Source organism: Dinoponera quadriceps, unplaced genomic scaffold (genome assembly GCF_001313825.1).
Source record: "Dinoponera quadriceps isolate SergipeBrazil2010 unplaced genomic scaffold, ASM131382v1 scaffold3061, whole genome shotgun sequence".
Lineage (NCBI taxonomy): Eukaryota > Metazoa > Arthropoda > Insecta > Hymenoptera > Formicidae > Dinoponera > Dinoponera quadriceps.
This window is the reverse complement of record NW_014557306.1, coordinates 68,288-80,935: the sequence shown is the minus strand read 5'-3', so window position 1 is coordinate 80,935 and position 12,648 is coordinate 68,288. Positions and strand designations below refer to the sequence as shown.

Genomic DNA, 12,648 nt, shown 5'->3' with positions numbered 1-12,648 from the left:
AATTTAATTGACCGATTACGGAATTGACCAATTAGCTGAACTGATCAATACGATTGGTCAATTCCGTTGAGATAATCGTCGGTTAGATTTAAATTATGATGGTAGAAATGAGCATAAGAAAATACACAAGATTGGAATGTTCATCACATTTGATAAAATTAGGAAGTAATATCTATTATACTTTAGGTGTAAAAAGTGTAAAAAACAGATTATAAAAAAAACAGATCTACCAGTTGAATAAAATACTTCCACCAAGAGCAATATGTTGTCTATTTTTTCCCCTTTTTTATCTCTCAATATATAAAATATCTTTTATACATTTGATTTTTAAAATCAATAATAATACGTTAGACTTTTTTAGTCTTATTTTTTGTAATAAATAAAGCAAGTAAAATACATTTTCTTGTAATAAATAAAGCAAGTAAAATACACTTTCTTACAGAAATACAATTGATTTTTATTTTAACGTTATTACATATTCTTATTCTACTTCTAAATTTTGATAAAAATATTACATCTGGGTATGCCTGCTGCGCTTCTTCTGCACGCAGCGATGAACACAGAGATAGGCCTGCGATGGCAGAATTTGTTTGCCGTAAGACAGGTCTTTTTCTGCATTCATCGCTGCGTGCAGAAGAAACGCATCGAGGAGAATGTACTCAAGCCGTTCCGCAAACGAGTACACGTGCCCGATACTTATTTCTATACACATCGTGTCGCAGACAACGAACAATTTCCAGTGATCAAGGTGATGAGCGTTAATCTTCTGTCTCGTACGCGGGCGACGCCGGCGAATACGTGGGGCTCGTGGGCGAATACCCCGGTACCGGCGGCGAATACGTCGGACTCGTCGGTGAGTAACTCGGACTGGTCGGTGTGTAAGTGGGAGAGGTGGGTGAGTACTTGGTGCTCGATGGCGAGTACTGCGGGCTCGTGGGCGAGTAAGTCGGACTGGTGGGTGAATAGTTCGGACTGCTCGGCGAGTACCTGGTGCTACCGGACGCGGTATGCTGCGGCGAACTGGGCGAGTACGACGGACTGGTCGGCGAATACGTGGGACTGGTGGGCGAGTACGTGGGACTCGCGGGTGTGTACTGCGGCGACGTGCCGGCGAAAGACGGTGAAGTGGGCGAGTAGCTCGGCGAGGTGGGCGAGTATTTGGGGCTGCTGGGAGAGTAGCTGGGACTGGCCGGCGAATACTGCGGCGAGCTGGGCGAGTAGCTCGGCGAGGTCGGCGAGTAACTCGGCGAGGCGGGCGTGTAGTTCGGCGAGCTGGGCGAGTAGCTCGGTGACGTCGGAGAGTAGCTAGGCGACGTCGGCGAATAACTCGGCGACGTGGGCGAGTAACTCGGACTGGTGGGCGAGTAACTCGGTGACGTAGGCGAGTAACTCGGACTGGTGGGCGAGTAGCTCGGCGACGTCGGTGAATAACTGGGCGACGTGGGCGAGTAACTCGGGCTGGTGGGCGAATAGCTCGGCGACGTTGGTGAGTAACTGGGCGACGTCGGCGAGTAGCTGGGCGAGGTGGGCGAGTAGCTGGGCGACGTGGGCGAGTAGCTAGGCGACGTGGGCGAGTAGCTGGGTGACGTCGGCGAGTAACTCGGGGACGTCGGCGAGTAGTTAGGACTCGTTGGCGAGTACGTTGGACTCGTGGGCGAGTAGTTCGGGCTCGACGGTGTCATGCTGGGCGACGTGGGCAGGTACGCGGGCGAAGTGGGCGAATAGCTGGGCGAGGCGGCGCCCGCCGGCGACATCGGGAATGGGCTCATGCTGGGACCTGGACTACCAGGACTACCAGGTTGCGGCGAGTAGGCAGAGTAGGCCGGAGACATGCCCGACGCGTCTGAAGCGCCCGACGGTGAGAAACAGGCACCTCCGGGCGTCATACCGCTGCTCATTGCTGTAATAGAGAGAAGGCAAATATTTAATGACATCTTATTCTATAACACGCATGTTTTATGTTGCCATTGAAAAGATACTCGATAATATTGGAATATTCTTGCGTTAGGTATTGATGTATTAACACTAATAGTTTATCTCAATTTTGTATTCATAATCAGGATCAAATCAGGATCAAATTGGAAAAATTAATTAACGATTGTAAGAATATGTGTAAAATCGCAAAATTATACAATTTCATCTATTTGTTTTTTCTTATTTTTCAAAAATATTCTGGTTCACCTATTGATAATTGGTTTACCTTATATACTTCAATTATTTAATTTAATTATTTAATTTCGCTCGAAGTTATTCGTTGAAAATCTTTTTATCTTTAAAGACAAGAGAAATTGACACGTGCGAGACCTACCAGGTGACATGCTCGACGCTCCATAACCGGGAGTAGCTCCCATCCACGGTGTCATTTGAGGACTCATGCTGGATATGCCAGGAACACTGCCGAAGAACATTCCAGCCGATCCCATCACGCCCGCGCCGACCGCTATAGGAATTTCAATGCCAGCTTTGCATTTCTCGGCGTCCAGCAGTAGATCGAAACAACCTGAACGCATATAGAAAGACAATGTTGCATCAGAATTATTATAGTGAATTACTTACTATCTTAAACTTCACATTATAATTGTAAACATAACGTATGTTATTGGGCTTTGAGATATATTTATGTATTTTCCGTGTAAAGATTCGTGAATGAAAATCAGAGTACAAGTTGCACTTGTTCGAGCAAATATTTCGCGAAACACGGAAGGACGGCTACTGCGTTACCTGTTCCGATGCGTGGAAGCTGACCCATTATAATATTCTCAGATACTCCTCGCATTGGGTCAACTTCTGCGTGAGAAGCGGCGTCCAGCAACACGTCGACTGTTTCTTCGAAGGAACATCTGAAACGATTCAGCTTTCTCATTAAATAAAAATCAAATAATACTGGAATTTGCGAATCAACAACAAGAGAAAAAAAATGTAGAAGATCGTGAATTTTAAATTATACAATTGGCGATACGCTATAATTCGGAAAATATTCCTTCTCTTCTAGTATAAAGAGCGCGAGCTTGACATAACAGACTAGCGCACTGGTTTACTATACTAGCGGTCCCGGGTAAAAGCTAAAATATTTACGCTCGTGTCTCCTCTCGGAAAGAACCTACCGAGAGTATTTTTGTCACGAACGTCTTTCTAAACAAAATTGCCGCTCAAAACCGGCGTTGTTAAACGTCTTTCGACCTGTAGGTCCCATATTATTTATATACTATCAGCGTAAGTCAATCAGAGAGAGGTCACTACGTTTCTATTAAGAAACAATAGAACTGAGAAGAATATAAAGTAATTCGTTAAAAATTTTAATCACAGCTAAATATTCCGAAAAAATCAATGATTTTCGCGAAAATTCCAGGAAACAGAGAAAGTAACTTACGAATGGAAGCACCGACTCGACAAATCGAAAAATTCAAAGGTCTCGGTGGAAGACAGAATTCGCTTACTGACCTCATAAGAGCGCCCGTGTCCTGCCTGTTGATTCCATGACGAGTGATGGCCATAAGATGACCCTTCGCCGTCATGACGTCGCAAAGTAAAGCGAGATGACGGTAATTCACGTAGAGGCCGTAGAACTGCAATACGGCGTTCATCTCCTTCTCCACGGACTTACGCACAGCCTCGATGCCGAGCACTTGGAATATCTCGCAGATATCGTTGCTGAATGTCCGCACGGGGTCGACGTCGCGTTCACTAAGCACTTTCATCAAGCTCGTCCCGTCCGTTTCCAAGAGCCACTCAGCGATTGCCTTGAACTCTCCGGTCTCCGTGATAACGATGCGCTTTTTCGAGTCCGTTTGCGGCAAGTGCATGTACACTTTTCCAATCGCTTCGATACCCTGAAATAAAACGTTAGACAAAACGTTTAATTCATATTCGCGAATTCTCTGTGATATATTTTATAAATGGATAATTAAAAAGGTTAGAAAGATGAAAATTGAGAATTAGAAATTAAATAGTAATAAAATAAAATAACGAATAGAAGATGTAAAAAATGTGAAACGTATAAACTTGACGTGTCGCTCATCTTATGACGATCTGTACCTGAAGAGTCATGTCGCTGAGCATGTTGGCCTCGATACACCGCAGGAACATATCGTCCTCCATCTTGTCCATCGGCTCCTCGTCCGTTTCCTGGAACTTATTGTCGTCGCTGTTCATTATTCTGATACGCAGAACCAGCTTTTCGGCATTGTCGTCGTTGAATATGCAGTTGAGGTCGTCGCCGAAGCCGGCGTTGATCTTCTCGGCGATTTGCTCCATAGTCAGCTTTTTGTCGGTCATGCGTTTTCTGTCCAGCTCGATACGCAGCAGCCACGGCGATATCTTTGTAGGGTCGAAGTCCGGCATCTCGTAGTACACGTTAACGAACTCCTGGTCCTCCGCGATCACCGTGTTCTGCGGATCCGGGTCGTAGTAGATCGCGGTGTTGGCCGTCACCTTCTTCAGGGTCGTATGTTCCAGCCGGCAGAGCACGTTCTTCGCTTTCTCGGCGTCGCGCGCCGCGGCGCCCGTCAGAAAGACCGTTAACGACGGTGCCTTCGGTTTCTTACTAATGTTAATGATTTCCTTCAGCCTCGGTACACCGAGAGTTACGTTCTTCGACGACACACCGGCAAAATGGAAAGTATTCAGGGTCATTTGCGTGGCCGGCTCGCCGAGTGATTGCGCCGCCAAGGCACCGACCATTTCTCCGGGTGACACCTGAGATTTATATTCTTCTATCAGACAATGGAAAGCTTTCAAGTTGCTTTACACACTAATGAAAAAGAATTTCCAGAATGTTTAAACGGAAGAAAAAAAGATTCCTGAGAATTCCCCGATTTTCCAGGAAATTTATTAAAAATTCCAGGTAAAATGAAAGTAATTTTAAGTGTATCTTGTAAACAAATATGTATTTATAAAGTACTTGATATTTTTCATTCTTATAATACTAACCTGAGCTTGTTGGAATCGCGTTTCAATTTCGCCGATCAACCATTCGAAGGCTTCGCCGGAAAGCCTAAATTCCTCGGAGACGACTTTCGTACACAAGGTTGATCTTACGAGACACTGGAACAATAATGTTGCGTTTTCGTTTGCCTGTTTGCTGAGTCGGTCATCCCCGGCGACGATAATACATTTATCTAAAAGATCCTTCACGCCTGCAAACAAAATAGAAGACGCAAGTTACATCATGTTGCATTAAGCGAATTAATTGACACTCAGTTGATATGTGCACATCTGTTTAACAATGAGATTATAAGTAGGGATGTTGTGAAAGTACCACCATGTAAATGTCAACACTAATATTGAAATGGGTATCTAATCAAGAGAATCAATATCATTAGTGATATCAGTATCAGAACAAAAATATCAATACCGATACCGGTGTCGAGATTTAAAAAAACGTAAAATTAGAGGAATATAAAAATCAAAAATCTTAAAAAGGATGTGTTAAGGCTTCTGTGTCCTTGCTGTGACTGTTCTTGTTTAATGACGTGAGAAGTGAGAAATCGCATGTCCAAAATTATTGCGGTATACGTGGAAATAAAACATACGCACAAAATGACACTCGTGATCGACTCCGCACACTTGTAAAAATGTCCGAACGTTTTCCTTTCACTCCAACAACCAATAAATAACCGTAAAATTAATGTAACGGAGATCACAAGAAAAGATACATTTAAAATGTAAGTTGCATGATACACTAATTTTGGCAAACCTGAATATCTTCGCGAAACGTTTGGAATGGGAAATCGCGTTTTGTCAGACAGACAGACAGTCGGATCACGAACCTTGAATCACTCTCATGGGGCTGAGATCAGTTGGCGCTCTTTTGTTGATGTGGAATATCTTCTGCACGTTCCAAATCATCCTCTGCAGATTGCAGGGCAACACCACCTTGGATTCCCCGCTGGGGAAGATCTCGCGGAGGACGGCGCGGTCCCTGTTCAACTGCTCCCACTCTCTCTCGAGCTCGGAGATCACCTCGCCGGAGCCCATCATCTCTCGGACGATGTCCTCGTTGAATATACGCCTGAGGTATCGCTCGTTGGTCGGGTCAAACTTGAACTTCTTCTCGAAGGCCTTGTTGCTCACCTTGATGGTGGGCAAGTTCTGGAACTCAACAGTCTCACCGCAGAGGCCGTCCTCGCCGTAACGCAGCTGGATCAGCTGGCCGACGGAGTTCCTCACGGTGCCATCGTAATGCACCATCACCGACTCCATAGCCTTGATCAGACGACGTTGGATGTAACCTGTCTCGGCCGTCTTCACGGCGGTATCGATGAGACCTTCACGACCGCCCATCGCGTGAAAGTAGAACTCGGACGGCGTGAGACCAGCGAGATACGAATTCTCGACGAAGCCACGGGACTCCGGCCCGTAATCGTCCTTGATGAAGTGCGGCAGTGTCCGTTTGCGAAAGCCGAACGGTATACGCTTACCCTCGACGTTCTGTTGACCCACGCAAGCGATAACCTGAGAGATGTTAATGTTGGAGCCTTTCGAGCCCGACACCACCATGGCCTTCAGGTTGTTGTACTCGGTAAGGGATTTCTTGGCGGAGCCTCCGGTCTTGTCACGAGCGTCGTTCAATATTCTGTTCACCTGGTTCTCGAAGGTCTGACGCAGCGTGTTACCCGGGGTGGGCTCCAGCTCCATGTTGTGCGCCTTTTGTATAACCTCTATCACGTCCTCCTTCGCCTTCTTAATCGCCTTCTGGATCTCCAAGTAAGTCTGCGGATCGGCGATGGTGTCGCCAATACCGATCGAGTGGCCCTCGAGCAGCAGCCAGTTATTAATCACGGTCTGGATGTTACCGTAGAAACGTCCACACACCTCGTGGCCCAACTCCAACATGCAGATGTGAAGGAGAGATCCGGCAGATGTACCCAGCGTCTTCTTGCAAAGAATACCCATCACAAGCTCGCCGTGCTCCACCATGACCTTGGTGTCGCCCGGCGAGATCCACTTGTACGGGCCGTCGTCCTCCTCATCCGGATGCGTACTGTGCGTCCGTATCATGTTCACGTTCCCCGGAATGATGAGCGAGAACAGCTGCTTGCCGGTCCACATCGGCTTCGGCTTCAGGATACACGGCTGCGGCATCTTGCCGTCCCAGCTCGGCAGGAACATGAGCAGATTCATCATCTGCTCTTTCTCGATGAAGACGTCGCGCTTCGTCATCTTCCTCACGGCTGTCAGGGTATCCTGCACAATACCCATGACCGGTTTGTTCGCCTGCGGCGTGATGATCTGCCGCGGGGTCACGTGGATGTTCTCCACTTCGGCGCGAGTCTCCATCGACTGCGGCACTTTTAATTCATAAAAATTTATAGTTAGTTAAGTTATAAGCCACAATATGATACTGTTAATCACAAAGTAAAATTGAGAGTCACTCGAGTTTTAACCCTTAGCTGATACACGTCAAAATAATAAGGTATGTGCTATAGGGGGTATTTTGGACCCCAGCGAGAAAAAATGTGTATAATTGTTTTATTTATCGATATTGGGTCAAGCCTCGACTAATACTAGGTGACGCCACAGAACCAAATTTGGCGCGCAATTATAAAAAATTTGCGTTCAAAAACACTCTAGGGTACTTTTAACCCCGTGTGTCAGCTAAGGGTTAATGATGAAATTTGGGAAATTCTAAAAGAAACTGGGAGGACTCTGGAAAATATCAGGTGATAAATATATTTTTGTATTGTGTAAAATTTTCAAATTTTTTACCATGCATGTTCATTTCGTCGCCGTCGAAGTCTGCGTTGTACGGGGACGTGCAGCTCAGATTCATACGGAATGTACTCCATGGCAACACCTTGACACGATGGCCCATCATACTCATCTTGTGCAGAGTCGGCTGGCGATTGAAGATAACCAAATCGCCGTCACGGATGTGTCGCTCCACCCGGTAACCACACTGTAGATGCAGATCAGACGACTTCGGGTGGAAACGCAGGTCGATCCTCTCGCCGTTGTCGCGGACTATGTATTTCGCGCCGGGATATTGCGAATTGCCACGTCTAACCAGCACCTGCATCTTGTCGATGTTGAAGGGCGTCACAATCTCCGGGAATGTCAAGTTCTGTGCTATGCTGCGCGGCACGCCCACTTGATCGATCCGCAAGTTGGGATCTGGCGTGATGACGGTACGTGCGGAGAAATCTACACGCTTACCCATCAAGTTACCTCGGATTCTGCCTTCTTTTCCCTTCAATCTGGCTTTGATTGCCTTCAACGGCTTGCCAGACTTCTGCATCGCCCTAGGCATGCCGGGCATATCGTTGTCGACCAGGGTTGCCACGTGGAACTGCAACATCTTGATGTTCTCCGATATCACGTGCGCTGCTGCGCCGGACTGTTCGTTGCGCAACAACTCGTTGTTCGACTTTATTATGTCCGCCAATTTGTGGGTCAGATCGTCTTGATTCTTGGCGGAGCCGTACATGATTACCGCCGGCCTCACCGACAACGGTGGTACCGGCAACACAGTGACTATCATCCAATCTGGCCGGGCAAACTTCGGATCCATGCCCAGAATGAAGGACTCCTCATCTTTGATGTGCTTCAGGATCTCCCAGGCTCGCTCGGCCGTGAGCACTATTTTCTTCTCCTGCGAATCCTCGTTCACGTGCTTCCATTCCGCCGTGACATCCAAGCCGGATCTCCTGAGGTTCGGCTGATAACGGCCACAGCCGCCGTGACCGGGTTTTCTGTCTAACGGCTGCTGGTTCTCCGCATTTTCTTTGTTGATATCCATCTCGTCCCCACCTTCGCAAATGTTTTTGCTCTTGCACAGATCGTAAATGTGCGTAAGCCTCTTCCGCGGCTGCCCCTTCGTTTTCATGATGACTTCTTTTATTTTGGGATTTTGCTGTAAATATATGAAACAAATAAATAGCGTCGGTAATTAAAAAATGTTAATACCCTTGATATTTCATCTTACATACAATTTTATTTATCATAAAACTTCTAGTTAACTTATTTATTTATCTTTAATATATGTTGGATTAAATATTGAGAATTACATGACTGCGACTAATCTTTAAGGTTTTAACAAAACTTAACTTCTTTAAGAAGAAGGTGAAAAAAGGCGCCAAATGTACGCATTCTGTACAAATAACGAAATCTAACGAAACCTACATAACATTTAAAAGCATTTCATTTTATTATTTTATCTGTGTTGACCACTATAAAAATAACAATATCAAGAGAATTGCACCAAGTGAAGCTTCCACCCACTCACTTTCATTGACACCTCATTTAGTTCTCAAAATATTAAACTTCTAAGATTTCGCACCTATTCTTTCCAACTAACGCCATCTAGCGGAATATGAAAGAATTATTGATAAAAAAAGAAAAACATTCAATGACGCATCTAAATGTAAAAATAATTAATATTTTAATTTTTACTTTAAAATAACTCAGCTCACAGAATATTTAGAACAAAAAAAATATCATATCTTGTATTTATTATGTGAATAATATGTGAAATATGTATTTGCTAAATTGATTCAGCCTACTTAGAATTTGATCCAATAAATCATTACGATGGTACAATCATTTGGTCACCTCTCAACTAGAACAGTGATGTAGTTTATACAAGTTTGCTTTACGTGTGCACTTGGCACAAGACACTACTGTCTCTTAATATTATCTTATTTAAGGTATTTTGTAAGCTAGTTAACTTACAGGACTGACGAGCAGCTTAGAACAATAGAAGCATACACATCTCAATATCTTAATAGTCTTCGTCAAGAATCCCACGTGAAATACTGGTTTCGCAAGATCTATATGACCAAAATGACCAGGACATTCTGTCATATTTCCAGCACATGTTTGGCATCTGGAATTCCTATCAATGACACCCTGTCTTGGATCCATGAGGCCACCCAGTTTTGGACGGCCACCTTCCATGGTTTCTGGGAAACGGATCCCAGTATCCGTGACAGACATGCGACGCTGCGCAAAACAGAAAGATTAATGATCATGTAAAGCAAACATAAGGATTGCATGTGAAAGTTCAAACCATCACATCACATCAATAAGACTTGGTTATGATTATATTTGCATAATGATTCCGTAACTTTACAAAATTTGAGGTTTCTTAAGAATTTACTGTTCGTTTTATAGCGACAAATCCAACTTTCATGTTTTGATCGTAAATATTTTGCAATATATAGTATAATTTAAATTTTAATGAATTCAGAGAAAAGAATTCAATAAGTCGCGTATTACAGACACAAATTTAACCCAATCATGTAAACAATATTTGCAATGTTTACATTCGTAATGTGAGTCAAATTTGACCAAAACTGCAAAAAAAGATGCACATTCAAAATAAATAAAAAATAAGATGATTTGAGAGCAAAATTGCAGATGTATAAGTGTATATATGAACTGTTTTATACTCGAGTATATAGATCACGATTCAGATCGAAATATCAATCGTCTTATTTTTCGCTCATTTTGATGCAACCCAAGACCCGTCAAAGATGTTACATGCACACTAAATTTCCAGAAATTTTCTCGTCGGAATCGTCGTCTGAGACACGCCTCGGGTTACGCGATTTGCGCTAGACGATCTCATCGGAATAGATTCGTGCTTCGCAAGAATCACCTCTTCTCAAATGTTTTGTAATATTTAAAAAAATACTTACGATTTCATCTGGCGAAAGAATGCCAAATTGCACCCGCTTGACAGTACGCAAAGGCGCCTTCGAGTCCGAGGTCGCCATTTTACTGCGGACGGGATGCTGCCCGATCACCTTCTGCGCCGCAGGTCCGCAACGAACTCGCTCAGCCGCTCGAAGATTGCGCCCCCCTGTTCGACGTTACGCGTCATTATTTGCGGACTTTTGTGACGTGGAACGTATCGAACACACCGATTGGCTATTTGTTAGAGAATCTCTAAAAGTGGCCAATCAGCACGCTTCACTAGATTCGTTGTAACCAATGGCTGCGTCCCGTAACTATAGCAGAAGCAATTAATTCAACCAAGATGAGAAGCATACACCAATCAGATTCACAAATTTTACAACAGTTGCAAAGTTGCTTTCTCTGCTGAACGCAGACAATGAAGCTTAGAACGCTTCCAAATCGAACGCAGTCTTAATCTCATAACTCAACTTATCTCTTTATTATCTCAATTAGACGTTTTTGAAAGAATAACATTTACACGGTGACAATGAATACGAAGGAAAAGGAAAAGTATATCGAGGAATTTGATTTTCCGCATTGCGACGAGTCCTCAAAATACGAGAAAGTTGCCAAAATTGGCCAAGGAACTTTCGGGTAAGTGTAACATCTGGTGGAATTGTACTTCAGGTTATGTTAAAATATAACATTATGTTAGAATATTACATCAATTGTTTCTATCTTTTTGTAATATTGTGCTATGATTCAAACGTTTCTATTGAAAGCAATTATTTTACGTGGATTATTGTGATGTTCTCGAATTATTTATATATTTTTTTATTTTATTTTAGCCATTGTAGTCTATCACACAGATGACACAGATTCTATGCAGAATACTTAATATAGAATATCTAATAAGCAAAATGTTAGTAGTATGCCGGCAGGTTGGCAGCAAATTCGATCAGAGTATCATGGCAAATCCATAGCCATCTGTGTCTGCATTAAGCTTGTGTTTCTGTCACAGAGCTGCTGAAATGGCTTGACAGCAGAAACCGAGCAGAATCTGCAGTATGTTCCATTTAAATATATTTAAATGGTTTTTTATGTTGTTTAAACGGAACGGACAAATCCTGCTCGGCTTCTACTGTCAATCTGCCATCATACTTTGCTAGCAGATCCTGTTGTATTTCTGCTAACAAGCTGCCAACAAAATTTACAGCAGGCTCTATGCGAAATCTGCTTCTGCAGGTTTGGCTATCTGGGTATATATTTGATTTATTGTTTCCAAATACATTGATTCCGAGACATAGAACATAAATATAAACATGATGCACAGAACATATAATTTAACTTTAAGATAGAATTTGTTGTATTAATAATCGTTACATGTCTGAATGGTATATGGATTTTCTAAAGAACCTGTTTGTGGCTTGATTTATTAAATGTTTTATTATTTTTACTAAGTATAAGAATTTTGAGAGTAAAAGCAATTAAAATTTTATCTAATATGTTGAAAATTTAGGCCTAATGGGACATAAATTCACCATGGTACTAAGGTCAAGGTATTAAAGATCTTATAATTATATAGCATGACAAGGATAATGATCTTTTGTTACATATTACGCGTTAGTTGGATTTATAACATGAAGTATATTAACAATATGGAGATTAAAATTGCATTTATAACTTAAAGCATATAATGGGGAACAATATATGTATTTTATGTCAATGTCTAATTTTATATTTCACTATATTGCCCAATTATTTTACAGGGAAGTGTTTAAAGCCAGAGACAAGAAGAATAATAAGAAGTTTGTTGCAATGAAGAAAGTACTGATGGAAAATGAAAAAGAAGGAGTAAGTTTGTATCACATAATGGAAATGCCTTACTTAATGTGTTTCCTTAATATGTGTTACATTTCATGAAATATTATCGTAGTTCCCTATTACGGCGTTACGAGAAATAAAGATATTACAATTGCTGAAACATGAAAATGTCGTAAATCTTATAGAGATTTGTAGGACACGAGGTAA

At 42.8% G+C, this 12,648-nt stretch overlaps 2 protein-coding genes across 5 annotated transcripts in view; one reads left to right on the top strand and one right to left on the bottom strand.

Annotated features, from left to right (window-relative positions):
• Positions 1–435: 435 nt before the first annotated feature.
• On the bottom strand, positions 436–10,715 carry LOC106749029 (DNA-directed RNA polymerase II subunit RPB1). Its single transcript, XM_014628062.1, has 10 exons — positions 10,638–10,715; positions 9,670–9,939; positions 7,708–8,851; positions 5,769–7,289; positions 4,930–5,135; positions 4,036–4,695; positions 3,442–3,830; positions 2,722–2,840; positions 2,309–2,500; positions 436–1,900 (listed from the first exon to the last, which is right to left on the bottom strand). Exons 1-10 carry the CDS (start codon positions 10,713–10,715, stop codon positions 759–761), a joined length of 5,721 nt encoding a protein of 1,906 aa, XP_014483548.1. The 3' UTR covers positions 436–758.
• A 313-nt stretch (positions 10,716–11,028) lies between these two features.
• The window catches only part of LOC106748974 (cyclin-dependent kinase 9-like), a 3,432-nt gene continuing 1,812 nt past the window's right edge, over positions 11,029–12,648 (top strand). Inside the window, exons 1-5 of one of the 4 annotated variants that reach the window (XM_014627943.1) lie at positions 11,181–11,271; positions 11,466–11,876; positions 12,137–12,176; positions 12,387–12,471; positions 12,554–12,644. In XM_014627943.1, coding sequence (XP_014483429.1) covers positions 12,142–12,176; positions 12,387–12,471; positions 12,554–12,644 — 211 coding nt within the window. In that variant the 5' untranslated portion in view covers positions 11,181–11,271; positions 11,466–11,876; positions 12,137–12,141. Of the gene's footprint in view, positions 11,272–11,465; positions 11,877–12,136; positions 12,177–12,386; positions 12,472–12,553; positions 12,645–12,648 lie in introns of all 4 variants that reach the window. The other 3 variants (XM_014627945.1, XM_014627942.1, XM_014627941.1) reach the window with 3 other exon arrangements.